General features: G+C 38.0%; 1 protein-coding gene across 1 annotated transcript; it reads right to left on the reverse strand.

Moving 5' to 3' along the window:
- Positions 1-146: 146 nt before the first annotated feature.
- Positions 147-14,033, reverse strand: LOC130413138 (alpha-2-macroglobulin-like protein 1). The gene is made up of 35 exons (XM_056738122.1): positions 13,825-14,033; positions 13,008-13,191; positions 12,601-12,757; positions 12,395-12,447; positions 12,164-12,184; positions 11,284-11,452; positions 11,124-11,208; positions 10,917-11,034; positions 10,629-10,734; positions 10,437-10,546; positions 10,142-10,309; positions 9,822-10,052; positions 9,652-9,715; positions 9,403-9,548; positions 9,155-9,304; positions 8,861-9,070; positions 8,687-8,771; positions 8,486-8,618; positions 8,172-8,397; positions 7,612-7,738; positions 7,069-7,190; positions 6,744-6,795; positions 6,264-6,347; positions 5,975-6,151; positions 5,355-5,436; positions 5,100-5,256; positions 4,854-4,928; positions 4,243-4,405; positions 3,952-4,142; positions 3,592-3,807; positions 3,116-3,234; positions 928-1,018; positions 773-841; positions 579-684; positions 147-217 (listed from the first exon to the last, which is right to left on the reverse strand). The coding sequence occupies exons 1-35, from the start codon at positions 13,893-13,895 to the stop codon at positions 180-182; spliced, it is 4,356 nt and encodes a 1,451-aa protein (XP_056594100.1). The 5' UTR covers positions 13,896-14,033; the 3' UTR covers positions 147-179.
- Between the last annotated feature and the right edge of the window lie 934 nt (positions 14,034-14,967).

The raw sequence follows: 14,967 nt of genomic DNA on the forward strand, positions 1-14,967 counted from the left end.
TCACCTCTGGATTGTCCAGTGACAGCACTTTAAATTAATAAGAATGTATAAGTCACATGACTTTCAAAGTCTACAACAATTAAGCGTTCAATTTTAAGTTCACAATTCTCAAAAATGACAAATGGAACTTATGTAAATACACGTTTCAAATTGTCAACAATTACTTAGAGACACATTACTTAACATGGGGAGGTGTACTGCTTCTCACCACCGTCACCTAAAAAAGAAAAAATGCTTTAAACCTGCAGTTTACCAAAAGTATATGACATCTACATATTTGTGTCAGGGATTTACAAAAACAGGACTTTACTGTAAATTGCATAATCAACTTCAATTATATTATAAGAAAATGCATACGCTGTCAAATTTGATGCAGATTCCATACAGTATACTTGGCATCTTTTGAGGAATTAAACCCATTTAAAATTTACATCAAATAAATTTTATCTGGCAAGAACAATTAGTTTAAAACATGTTTATTGCCCAGCTCAAAATATTTACAGGCTAAATTTACCACCCTTCAAGCATTGCTTTACACTTCAATATCAAAAATAAAAATGACATGTAAAAAAACATACTAGTCTTGTAGTAATCGTAGACAGTCACCACAGCTGGTTTCAGGTTCTTCACCACTACGTTCTGCAAAAGCATCAAGGTAAAGGATTTCTCCTCATCCTTTTTCATCTTAAAAGAAAGACACCTGATGTTCATATCAATTATATTCAAATGACAAAATCCATTTTAAAATTCCTCTATTTACATTTAGACTTACCCCATCTAAATACAACATGACATGCCCTTCATTCTGCTCCACAAGTTTGATTCTTGAATCCTGCTGAAGCTATAGACAGAGACCAATGAAAACAATAAAACGCTGCCGAGCTTGAGATAAGAAAACAAGACTGAAGGCCTGAAAGTGTCACTCACAGTTTGTAGAGACAAGGAATCCAGCACAAATCCAGACAACAATTTCACATTAATGATCACCATGTTGGTCTCTCCTCGTGGACCATTATATCTGTAACAATATCACCAACAATCACAAATATAGTTCAGTTTTCTGTATGTGGCCTGATAAACAGCAAACAAAAGGAACCGTTGATAGAAGAGTCTGTTCCTGTAATGAGGGCTTCGAAGGTCTTTTATGGTCTAATATACTTTTTAAACCTTGAAAATATTGTACATGTCCTTGTAAACCGTACAGTGATTAATTGAATTTCAAGGCACTCATTTAGTGCTTTAACAATATACATATATTTGTAGCAAAATTGTTATTAATTAGCGTCATATTTCGTTATTGGTGCTGCTAGACCTCAGTGCTGCATTTGACACCATTGACCACAGCATACTTCTACATAGACTCGAAAATTACGTCGGCATTAACGGAATAGCATTGAAATGGTTTAAGTCTTATTTATCCGACCGTTTTCAATTTGTAGCAATAAACAATGAGGTGTCCCGCAAATCACAAGTCCAGTACGGTGTACCACAGGGCTCAGTCTTGGGACCCCTGCTCTTCGCATTATACATGCTACCTCTAGGAGATATAATAAAGCGACACGGAATTAGCTTTCACTGTTATGCTGATGATACTCAACTTTATATTTCCTCGATGCCTCATGAAACCCAGCAGTTTCATCGAATAAAGGATTGCATAGTTGACTTAAAAATGTGGATGAGTAACAATTTTTTACTACTAAACTCGGACAAAACAGAAGTGTTACTTACTGGACCGAAAACTGCTATGCGTAACAACCAAGAATACTGCTTAACGATTGACGGATGCTCCATAAAATCCTCGTCATCAGCTAAGAATCTTGGCGTTGTATTTGACAGTACTCTCTCATTTGAAAGCCATGTCGCAAACACCTGTAAAATTGCATTTTTCCATCTTAAGAATATATCTAAATTACGTCATATGCTGTCACTGTCAGATGCAGAGAAATTAATTCATGCATTCATGACATCAAGACTAGATTACTGTAATGCACTTCTAGGTGGTTGCCCTGCGGGCCTTTTACAAAAACTGCAACTGGTTCAAAACGCGGCAGCTCGAGTTCTTACACGTACAAAAAAGTATGAGCATATAACCCCGGTTCTGTCAACCTTGCACTGGTTACCTATAAAGCATCGCATTAACTTTAAGATCTTGCTTATTACCTATAAAGCCCTACATGGTCTAGCGCCGCAGTATTTGAATGAACTTCTATTGTATTACAGACCACCACGTACATTACGCTCTAAGGGGTCCTGTCAGTTGGTAATACCTAGAATTTCAAAATCAAGTGCAGGTGGTAGATCCTTTTCTTATCTAGCGCCTAAACTTTGGAATATTCTTCCCTGCACGGTCCGGGAGGCAGACACACTCTGTCAGTTTAAATCTAGACTAAAGACTCATCTTTTTAATCTTGCATACACTACACCTCCATAATATTAATCCACAGAGGATTTAGGCTGCATTATTTAGATCAACCGGAACCAGGAACACATCCAACAACAAATGATGTACTTGTTGCATCAAAGAGTGCAGAACAGTACTCTACTCTCAGCCAGTCTTGTCTCTTTGTTCCAAGGTTACCGCAGGATGCAGTTCATGCCCAGACCTGATGGCAGAGCTGAGAATGGGAAGCGGTGACCTGACAAGTGCTAAGAGGATAGAGCTGGATAAAGGACGCGACAACTTTGTTTTTTTCTACAACATTTCAAATGCTATTAGATTGTTAATGATAATCTTTAATTTTTATATTTTTATTAAGCCTTGTTGTGCAAGCACTGATGAGCTTGTGCAGAGGCAGCAGCTTTTGCCAGAGGGGAACTGGAATCCCCTGGTTGGGCCTGGGTTCCCCTGAGGTTTTTTTTCTCGATGGGAGTTTTGGGTTCCTCACCACCGTTTGCATATTGTTTTGCACTATCTGCCTGGCCGGGGGGGCTGCTTTAGAATTCATACTTGTATTAAATGTGTCTCATGTACAGCTGCTTTGTAACAATGAAAATTGTAAAAAGCGCTATATAAATAAAGTTGAGTTGAGTTGAGTTGAGTCATTATTAGACAAAAAAAAAACATGTTTTAAACTTATGAGGGCTGATCCGTGAATGAAGTAAAGCTGCTGCTCACCTGAGTGTAAACGTTAACGTAACAGTATAGTACTGTTTCCTTTGACAAGTTGAAGTTGCATCAGTTTTGATGGTGAAGGCCAAGGAGTTAGAGGGCAGGACATTGTAGTGCAAGGAAAACTGAGAAAAGGAAACAAAATAAGGTGATGCGCAAGGCCACATTTAACATCATTTCAGTAGCTGGTAAATGAACGGTTCACAAAAAAGGATCTTGACAAAATATTATAGGACATCTTGTCACAAGAACTCAATAGTTCATGCGTGTCCTAAGATGTTGACTTTCCATTATGATTTATAAGGCGATGTGAATTCATTTCTGTTCTGAAGACTTTTATAAACCCAATGGAGTAACATGTTGACATTTCAAAAAAATAATTTGTTTTAATTCAGCCGAAACAATTACATAATTTACATTAGACATGGCAGGAGGGTTAGTAAATTTTCATTTTTGAAAAGCATTTTTGGCATCTTCCTGACCTGCACAAACACACAGCCCTGGCCTCGTGTAGCGACTGTGAAGCTTCCTGTAGGTGGCAGCAGCGGTCTCTCCTGGTAAAGCAGTCGGTTACTCTGGTTGACAATGAAGTTGTATTTCTGGCTTGAGGGGGAGGTCACATTGACAACAACGGATCCTGTTGGACTGTAGGTGGCAGCACTGTATTTAGCAAGTGCCTGGAGGGCCACCACAGTGTCCTGTTCATAGAGGGCAAGGAAGCAAATGACACGTTTTGTCAAAACAGCATAGGCCTACATATTGAAACGCTAGGTTTATACCCTTTGACGGAGAACCATTGTAGATGAACTATGAATGAATAAAGTGCCTTGAAAGTACAGTACCTGAGAAGAGGAGAAACCTCCAAAGGCATTTTGCCTCTTGGCCAGCCAGTGCACTATGGTAGCAGAATAGTCCAGTTTAAATGATGGCAGTGTTGGCCCAGAGAGAAGCGCCAACAACACGTATGAAGTCATCTCTACATCTAAAGAGCCTGTCAGTTTCCCATTTGTCTGAGTCCAATATCGGCCAACACCTGAAAAGACAATGAGAAGAGCCCATGAGACTGGACTTTTGGTTTGATTTCTTAATTTGAATAGAAAATTATTTTAAAAATGTTTTGAGCGGAATGGCACCATCTCTCTTGACTCGATTGTCCAAGTTGGAGACGAGTTTCTGTCTCATCTCTTGGTCTCCAGCCAGAGTGAATGTGTAGGCGACCAGGGCAGTGAAGTACATGTTGTCAAGGTTGCTGGAAGCTTCTTTCAGACAAACAAGGCCTTGCTTCACCATGGGATCCTTAGAGCATGCAATAGTCAAATCTCTGTTAGATTCATTTTCTTTATGAAGTCAGGCTCATGTCACACTACACACACACAAACATTGTGTATAGCTAAGCCAACTATTGAAGCCAGTCATGAACATTCAAAAACCAAAGTGTTCATGTTTTCTGAAGTGTACTTTACACAATTTAGCGACAGCCTACTTCAGGGTTTGGGTTCAGTTTAAATCATCTGGATTTAGTCAAATTTAGAGGACTGTATAGACAGTAGTATCCTGTTCAAACATCTTTAGAGATTCAACCTTACTGTCTAATATCTCTATTTGCAGCTACACCGCAACCCTGCTATCAATGCAAGCAATATGAATAGAGAAGCTTGTCAAAATGGGTGAAAAGCTCATACGTTAACATATGTTTGGTGTGCCACAGGCCTTCAAGTTTGTTAAGACTCCATAAATCACTCACGGTTGTTTTCATGCCCAGTTCCAGAAAAGCTGCAACGATGTATGCGGTGAGAGTGACATCATCACTGACACCACCCTGTGAATGAAGAAACAAGGCAGAGAGACATTACAGCAGACACATTAGTGATGTACAATGTTATCCAACAACAACAGCCCAACAACCCTGGAGATCTGAATGTTTAGTTCATCTGAGCTGTCAAAAGCAATCCTTTTAATTTTAAGTTTGCTTAAAGGTTTCCATTCTTACCTTCATTTCATTGTGGTAAAGGATGCCCACTGTTTTAAAGCACCCATTCCCCTGCTGGAGCTGACCCAACCAATTCTTTGCCTGATCGATGTTGGTTTCATCTACAAACACATGTTTCTTTGCCCCTTCGAAAATCTTCATCACATATGCAGTTAACCTGAAGAGTATAAAAAAAAGTTTTCCAAAACTATACTTTTTTTGTGCAACATAGTCAAAGTATAAATATAGAAGTAGCTTCATTGTTTCTAAACAGACCAGGTGTGCCCAGAAGGATCACTGTTCCCAAAGGCGCTGTAAGATCCATCAGAATGTTTGTAATTCAGCTGTGTTTGGTAGCCTGTTAAAAAAAAAAAAACAGTAACTTGAATTGCTCAAGTTTTTGCCTCATTTAAACACAGTGCTGCATTTATGAGTAAGCAATATTCAGAATCGGAAAGGTTTTAGAATTTTTGATTGAAATAAAAGATTTGTATCATTTGTAGACTTGCTATCAAATATTAGAACATTAAGTCTTCCAGGAAGTTCCATTTTGCTAGATTGGAAGTTTGATTTACTGTAATCATTTTATGCTCAATTATGGTATAGACCAGGGTTCCTCAAATCTTACCCTGGAGGGCCGGAGCACTGCAAAGTTTAACTCCAGCCCTGATCAAACACACCTGAGCATGCTGATTAAGGTGTTCAGTATCACAGGTATGCAAGTTTGATCAGGGTTGGAGCTAAACTCTGCAGTGCTCCGGCCCTCCAGGGTAAGATTTGAGGAACCCCGCTATAGACTAAAGTTCACTGAAATGATTTTGACTCCTTTTCTGTCTGCCGAAATGTGGCGACTGTATGAGGCATACTCTAAACCCAGAACAAGTCTTAGTTCTCACCAGTCTCCAGATAAGTTTTAGCTCGTGCCAAAATATCAGGCGTGAGCAGTCCACTGCTCTCCAAGTACTGAAGGATGTAAATATTGGGTGCAAAGTTCAGCATGTTCTGCTCACCACAGCCGTAAGGCATACGCAACAGATCAGCAATGTTTTTTAAAGCATGACTGATCAGATCACCTGTGACACAAACAGTAGTCAGGAGCAGTTCATGTCTACACATGTCCTGAGGTCCATACAATAAATAGCATGAGGTGGATATTAATAGTGTGTGTATAAAAATTTAACTCACCCAGTACAGTGACAAAGCTTTTTTCAGAATCCTTGACAATAACTTCAGGGAGTTTAAGAGAGACAGTTGTGTTCACTTGGTTACCTAACAGAAATATAATTTAAGTCAATGATACGTCTCTGTTGCTTTATAATCTATATGGTGCTTTATTATCAATACGGTGAGGATGATCGTTGACTTTCAGATTCTGTATAAAGGAATATTTCAATTTTCAAAACAGCATGTGTCACTTACACAAAATACAACAATTACAGAGGGTTTAAACTATGCAGTTTGCATTTAACTTCATTAATATGATTATGTGGATTAATATTTGTACTTTGTCCAAATTATCCCTTTGGAGGTGGGTCCTTTTTTCTAGTCAAACCTGGGTATCAAGGATTTATTTTTTGTGTTAACTGATGGTATGTCACATGCCCATAGTGCTTAAATTGTTTTGAACCTGGAACATTATTTAAGAGGACGAACAATTTTACTAACCTGTTAAACAGAGGAGTTCATTCTGAGTGATAATCTGCTTAACTCCCTCAGCCTGACAAATAAAAAACTTCAGTTATTGTTTTGACGAAATGTAATTCTTTATATCCTTTTAGTTATCAATAAAACATTTATTTTGCAGAAAGACTTTTCTTAACCAGCAATATTTCCTTGACAATTCTGTGTAGTAGCCTACACTATAGGCAACAATTGCTTTGCCCTGTTGATGTTTTTTTTAAAAAAAGGGACTTATTGCAAAGAACAGCTTTATTAACTAATCCAGGATGCTGAATTCTAAGGCTATAACTTCCGTTTTAGAAAGGCTCACCTCGACCAGAAACGACTGCACCACAGTGTCAATACGGCGTCCTTCTGGCACAGTCACAACCTCATTCCCACATCGTTCTTGAGTCCTCATGGTCTCAGCTTTCACAGTCACCTTCACCTCTCCTGTAATATACAAATTGAGTCACAAGTAAACACCGTCCTTGCATGGATATTTATTTTACTCTACATGTTAGTAGTTCACCTCAAAATACGGCCCCATTGACTTTCGATAGTAGGAATAAAAATTACTACGGAAAGTCAATGGGGCGAATTCTGAAGTGAACTACTCCTTTAAAATAAAAGGTATACCAATAATTGAATCATATGTTTTACATTTTTTATGAAATAAGTTTCCATAGTAGGAATTTCAGGAGTGAACTAATGATTCAATCATTGGCATTTCATGCAACGTTCAAAATGCATACCAGTGTAGCCATCAAATGCCTGGTGGGGCATTGCCAGTACATATTTTCTATAAATGCTGCCATCTTGTCATAAAAAAAAAGATGTTTTATTGGTTGTGCTCATATATATACACACTTACCCAGAACCGTTGCTGTAACCGTCCACTCAAAGGTTTTGCTCTCTTCAGCACAAAGACATTGAGTGTAATTGCAGCCATTACAAGGCAGAGCTGAGAACTTTTCTGAATTTTCCAACGTGACCTTCACCTGTACGTTATAACACAAAGACAGTTATTTTTAACATAATCTGTAAAAGAATAAATTCCTTTAACATTTTATATATTTTTGAAATGGTCAAAAACATCTGTAAGAAAAGAAAATGCATAGTAACAGAAGGGACGACAAATTTAGAAGAAATGGGGAAACTAGATTTTACATGGAAAAAAGCCATTTTACTTCTGGCGGCCAGAAGATTTAACAACGTTTTTATTTTTATATTTTATCAAAATGAAAAATTTCAGAAGACAGCAAATCTGGCAGAAAAACTTTGACACATCCATAGTCTAATTTTGTAGGAAAAACTTCATGGTATAATTCTGTCACTCCACCTGACAGAAAATTATTTTTTTACAGAATTGTTTTGGTGTATAAAACATTAAATGTTAGTCCTGTGCATATAAGAATTAATCAGGTGACTCACCATAATACATTTGGGGAGGTAGTTGAATACAGTGGCTTTGAGTGAGAGCTCCTCTCCACGTATAACAGAGTAGGGGAGCGTGAGGCTGACAAAGAACGGCTGGAAGGCAGTGAGAGCAGTGCTGGGTGCCACGCCAAAACCAACAGAAGACGTGCAGAAAGCGTCGGTGGCCCATTTAGTGATTGTGTCAGGAACGGTCTTTGTAAGAGTCAATGATCCAGACCTCCTAATGAATAAACATATCCATGCTAGTATAATCGATTTGTGTGTTAGAAATGAAGGGAGGCATCATAAGTTTAGCATAAACTACACACCCCACAGGCACAAGATCCCATATCCAAGTTTCCGGAAATAACTTGCGGATTGAATTTTGAACAGATTTTTCCACAGGTGGACCAACAGCCATAATTTCTTCTCTTGCAGCGGGTTGAACAGCAGCTTCTGCAACTATTTGAGCAGATAAAGTGGCAGGAAAGAGAACTACAGAATTTCGAAACCAAGATGAAATTACTCACCCATATCTGGCCTCATAAGAATAGTTCCATAACAGTTAACAGGTTCCTTCACATCAGAGTTGGTAGCAATTTTGACTCCAATTGCCTAGAAGCAAGCATCAGGTCTCATTTTTAAATGGATAGTGAATGATTAACAAAAACCAACCACTGAAAGTGGAGAATATGATATCTTACTTTAAAGGTACTGTGTGCATCGTTTCTATTGTAATAAGGGTAATACAAGCGTGAGCGTCTTTCTCTCGCCAGCAATAGGGGACCAATTGGATCCCTTATCAGTATTGGGGGGTCTACTGGATGCCAGTCTCTAGGTATACAGGGATCTTCATTTTCCCAGACTTGGTAGGGGTAATCCCCCAACATTTGGACTGGTAACATTCCAAAAACCTACAGATTTCAAGTTAATTTACAGGATGAATTGACATTGCAGAATCAAAAACTTAAAATATTCATCGGTTGAATATGTCTTACAAAGGCAGCGTTGAGTTGAGCCTCTGGTTTTAAAACCAGTACGCTCTGATCAATGGACCTGACGGAGCAAAGGGAGCCAGGCTGGGCTTTCAGGTTTAGAGTCGTTGTGTCTTTAGGCAGAGCCGTGGAAGATGAGAAAGTTAAGGAAACCTGGAGCACAGATACACGTTAATCATACACGAAGCATTATTGAATAAATAATATTAAAGATTGGCATTTTAAATGCATTTCATGTGGTATTTATTGACCTTGTTTGGCAAGCATTGTTCGATGGGGAAGTTCCAACTGTCTGCTACAGTTTCTCCGTTAGGAAGAACTGTGTACACCGCCACCTGGGCGAATGGAGACAGGGCTGTGGTCTTTTTTAATGTGAATGACAATTTGCCTTTGTTTTCTGAAATAAAGTGAAGAAACCGGTCAACGAAAGCAAAGGAGGTTCTTCGAACATTCAACAGTACAATAATTACTGTGCTTTTTCTGCAATAACCATTTCCTACCCATTCCCAACTGCACGTTGACAGAGACAAGTCCATTTTGAACCATACTGCCTTTCGAAAAGACCTGTGACACACAAGGTGGAAAAATATTGTGTGAAAGTTTATGAAATGCAACCAAACATTGTTTAGATTTAGTGTTCTACTGTACATGCATTTAGAGTTATACATACCATGTAGAAAACATCCAGTATTTTCTGTCCCTTTTTCAGTGCACTGCCCTGAATGATGTAACTGGACTCCACATTTGCATCAATCGCACAACTCAATGGGTTTAAAGTCGAAATTATCTTTAGAAAACTTTTGCTTTTAGAGTAGAACGGCCTTAACGAAAGATTGCCTCCATTAAAAGATCTTTCTGTTGGCCAGAAACCATTCTGGAGTTTATCCTCAATGTGGCGAGCCTAATGTAAATGGATGAATACATTATATAACTTTGACGTGCAGTAGCAGGATGTTTGTCATTTATTTAATGTTGAAAAACAGCACCAACCTGTAAATAAGCAGATTGACTTGACCAAACTGCGGTGTCTAAAGAGAAGTAAGCTGTGCCGTTGCTGTCTGTTGTAAGAGTCATATTCACACTTTTAAAATCGTAGTTTACAATGAGATGCACTCTTTGACCTTTCAGGGGTTTGTTGTAAACATCACTGACCAGAACCTGTCAAAAGCGTGTGAAGAAAAACATGGAATTTAAAGTGACAGTTTTGGTACCATCTTGTGATGCGGGTACTTGACTGCATCTTTTATTATAAACTGGCTTTGAAAAAAAAACATGATCGTCCAACCTTTCCCTCATAGGCAATCCCAGGTTTGTATACATCTGCTGCATCAACAAAGGAAACTGTGATGACGTCACTGCTATAAGAAACACCGGCTGAACCCTCCACTGCAATCCCTGGAAAACCAGAAGAACATGTTTCATTAGTCCTTTTAGGACAACTTCAATGGAGAAGAGCAGTTTTGTTTGAAACTCTTACCCGTTCCATCCTCTTCTACTTTGTAATTGATGTGAAAATATCCTCCTGGACTCATGCCGTATTCAGACAAATTTATTTCCTGAGAGGCACAGCCAGTCTTGTCGGTCTAAACAAAAATCGTTGACATGAAGTTACAATAATTGAGACATGTTACATGGTGCGAGAAGCTTTTCTCTGCCGTTTATTGAACAATGATATTTATTGGGTCTAACTGTGGCAGCATAAAGCAGACCTTATTGAATCAGGAAAATTAATTATAATTAAAGTATTTTATAGGGTGTAGCAAACCTTTACGACGTAGTTTCTGCATGTTTTAGGTGCACTTTGGCGATACCAGTTATAGATATAGTTTGTTCCACACACTTCAGCAGCCACAGACCCCTGCACGCCCTTCCCATAGGTGTATCTACACAAAAAAAAAGATTGCAGATAAATGAGATGTAAAAGACAATACCATTGGTCTCATAAATCAAAGTTCTCTACAGAAATGCTTACCGAGCACAAATGTTTAGTATGAACTCTTTGTTTGTGGGAGTTATAACGGTTGGAAGATTCACGTTGACTTCAAATTTAGGCAGAACTACAAGAAACAAGAGGAGATGAGTTTGAAAGTTTCATGATTTGTCCTGTTTTTAAGCTGATTTTTAGTTCTAACCATATCCTTTAATTTCAAAGGATTGTGTTGTTTCTTGGTTCTTCTCATCCCAAGCAGTGATGATGTAGTTGCCCTCAGCAGCCTGAGGTGTCATGCGGTGGTACAGATCTAAAATGCCATCCATGGTGGGCCGATTCAACCACTGACCAATGCGATTCGAGTTAGGATCCTAAAAGTGGCACATAATGAAGAAACCCAGTGTAATGAAACCAAGCACAGCTGGAAATAATATATATATATATATATATATATATATAAAAATAATAAGAAACAAATGGAGTTACATTCGTAACTTAAACATAAGTTGTTCAATGATGGAGGGAATGAGATGACAGTATGGAGCTTTGAACTAGAGAACCCATCACTCTAATCATAATTTCATAAGGCCAATGAAATGGGCGAATGGAATCCACATGCCAGTCTCCGCCTCGTACATATGGGTATAAAAAGAAGGCTTGACCATTCATTCAGCCTTTCAGTAGAAGATCCTGACAGACGCCACCAGGTTGCTGCTGTGGATGGAATGCTGTTGTAACCCGAGGGAAGTAGGGATGGCTAAATCTCCCCTCTCACTCACCTAGTGAAGGGGAGAAGGCACTTAAGCAGGTCTAGGCCAAGCCAGACACAAATCTAACCTGCTAGTGTCATGGAAGATACAGGCTGACACCAGCTCCACGGGTAGCTTGTAGAATCTTGCTAAATTGTTTGGCATAGATCTCTGCGATGTCTGCCAGTGAGGCGCCATGGGAGGCTACACCTCAGATGGAGTGAACGTCCACTGCGAGTGGGCAAGTTCAAATCCCATATTGTCATCTCAACATAACAGGGAGATTGACAGAAAGGGAACATAAACTTGTGCTTAAAGGATTTTATACTGTACCCGGAGCTCTACTGTTTGAAACTGAAAAGCAAAAGAACAGAAAAATATTTAGTTTGATCCCTGGTATGAGAGTGACAATGTTTGAAACTCTGGCATAAAAGCCATTCAAACTCCGACCGCACGTTAACATTACTTAATTCATCAGAAAATAATTTCTTGCTGTTGGCCATTACAGAAAATTACTGACTATGCTGTAGACAAAAAAGGTTATAGATATAAAACTAATTTTACCTTCTGATTGCGAATCAGGAAATTGGAATCCAAAGATACGATGCGAAATTTTACTGGGGAAGACAATTGTAAACAACACAGTAGCACATAAGCCATAAATTGAGAGTAAACTTGATAATATGAACAAAGAGTATGCGGTTAAAAATCCCATTTATTGATATGGAACTGGCATTGCAATTGAATAACTTCTAATAATACTACATTACCAATTTCTCCTGGTTTGTAGATTGGCTTGTCTGTTTGGATCAAAATGAGCTTCATTGGAGGCTTTATGAGAATCTGAGTTTTTTTGTCTAGTGGTGATTCAGCGCCTTCAATTTTAACATAGACAGTTGCCACAGTGTCTACAAGCACCACGGGGACCTAAAAGATCAAAAGTAAGGCACAAGAAGAGCTTTAAAGACACGTTTGTTTCTAAATCTTGCTCCTAGAGACTCACTTTGCTAAATGGTCCAACCAGGCTATTAAAGATACCACTATAGGACTATTTGAATATTTACTTCATTTACTTTATTTTCTTGCATGCTTTTGAAAAATACTTAAAACATATGAAATACAAATAAAGAGAATGACCACAATATAACAAAATTACTGTAATGTGAAGTATACTGACCTGGAAAGGCACACACTTGTAAAATCTCTTTCTAATAGAGCCCTCTTTAAGAATGGTCACATCTACATTATTTGATGTCAAGGTTACCACCAAAGAAAGGCTTGTACTGGGCTCATGGATATGTGCACACAGAGTCTCTGTTGTGCCACTGACTGCCTGAGAAGTGACTGCCACCAGGTATGTGCTGAAAGAAAACAAAGAAAACACTTTTTATAGCATACAGTAACTTATGATTGTGCACATGTGCTCGATTGAGGAAATGTATTATGCACAAATTTGTGCTTGCATTACACAGCAGCTCTCTGTAGAAATGAAATAAGGCTTAAAACGAATACGTTGCATATGTTAACTGGTTGGTGCATTTCAACTAAATGAATGAGTGAATTAAAAGGCTAAACAAATAAAACGAAACATTAATTTTATGCATTTCATATAGTCATGTATTTATTATCAATTAGCAGTCTGACCAATTCAAAAGATATTTATGTATACACATGTTATTTGAATGTCATTCATGACTTAACCTCAGCACCTGATGAAAGCTGACAAATAATCCTCAAACTTTACGGTGCCCAAAAAAAATATAGAAAACCGGTCACCGGGATGGTGCCCTTTAAAAAAAACATCTATCCTTTATCATTTAGATACAAATATGTACACACTTTGTATCTTGACGTTGATACTACATGGACCCTTTATGTGCGACGTTGTACTTTTTCAAATGGTACTGCCCCAGTGATAGCTTTTGTGACTTTTTTGACGGTGTAGTATTCTGCATATCTGCTTAAATGAAAAGGATAATGATAAATGTTCTTACGGGTCAGTCGCTCCACATGTTGGATCATATTGTAGCAGCAGTAGTGTCAGCAGCGTTACCAGCGCCCGCATGTTGAGCTGTTAGTTTTGTGGTCTCACACAGATTTGGTGCACAGTTTATACACCTCTGCCTACTCCTTGAACCCCACTAAAGCGAAGAAAGTTAAGCAGCTGGTAAGAAGAGCTCGATGAACAAGGTTCAACATGCAGTATTCCTTGCTCCTATGTTCTCAAATGAGTGATTCAGGAGCAGTTAGACTCATTATTGGTTCTGTTTGCCCTGTCTTGTTTTATCTAGTTTTACACGTTCTGTTGATTAGTCATTAGGTTCACCTGTGTTCATTCAATCACTCATTTGTCTTGTTTTTGCTCAGGCTGTCACCATAAATCCGATTTCTTTGCATATAAAATATATTTGTATATAATATTTAAAATGATTGATTGCCTCGCCTGAAAAGAAGCCGAGAGTAGGCGTCTGCAGTAAAGGGAGGTGTGAAAACAGCGCAGGCAACACGGACACTTCCCAAATCGCGGTGTCATGTCGACTGGAAACGTCTTTTTATCGCATTTTTCTTGGGCCAACTGAGTTTAAAAGTGAGAAATGTTCTAAAGCTTAAATTTGACGAACTCTTAACCATGTCAAGAATGTATAAAAGAATTTAGATATTTTCTCTGACAAAAGAATGCTTAAATATGAAAACATCCAATTTAAAGTTTCCAGTTTCTCCCGAAAAACAAAAGAAATTCGTTTAAAACGTGTATGTGATATTTCTCCTTCTCGAAGGTTCCTATATTGTGTAAATTTTGCAACTCATTTCCAGAGTACACAGACCATATTTCAGAACATATTTTTCTTTCATTCCTGGAAAAAGTGCAATAATTGTGGTAGTAAAATGTGTTAAATAAACTTAAATATGGAAACTGAAAAATGAAGTCAAACTTTTTTTAAATGAATATTAATAACATATTTTTGTTTGCTAAAATTGTATTCTCATACGTATATATATATATATATATATGTATATATATCTTTAAATCACCCTATTTAGTATTTAAGAGAGATAATATTCAAAAATAATAAAAAGCTGCAAATTTGTTAGACTTATTCGATAATAGAAATTATATTTGTTTTGAAAATATTAAT

This window comes from Triplophysa dalaica, chromosome 23 (genome assembly GCF_015846415.1).
Source record: "Triplophysa dalaica isolate WHDGS20190420 chromosome 23, ASM1584641v1, whole genome shotgun sequence".
Taxonomy (NCBI): Eukaryota; Metazoa; Chordata; class Actinopteri; order Cypriniformes; family Nemacheilidae; genus Triplophysa; species Triplophysa dalaica.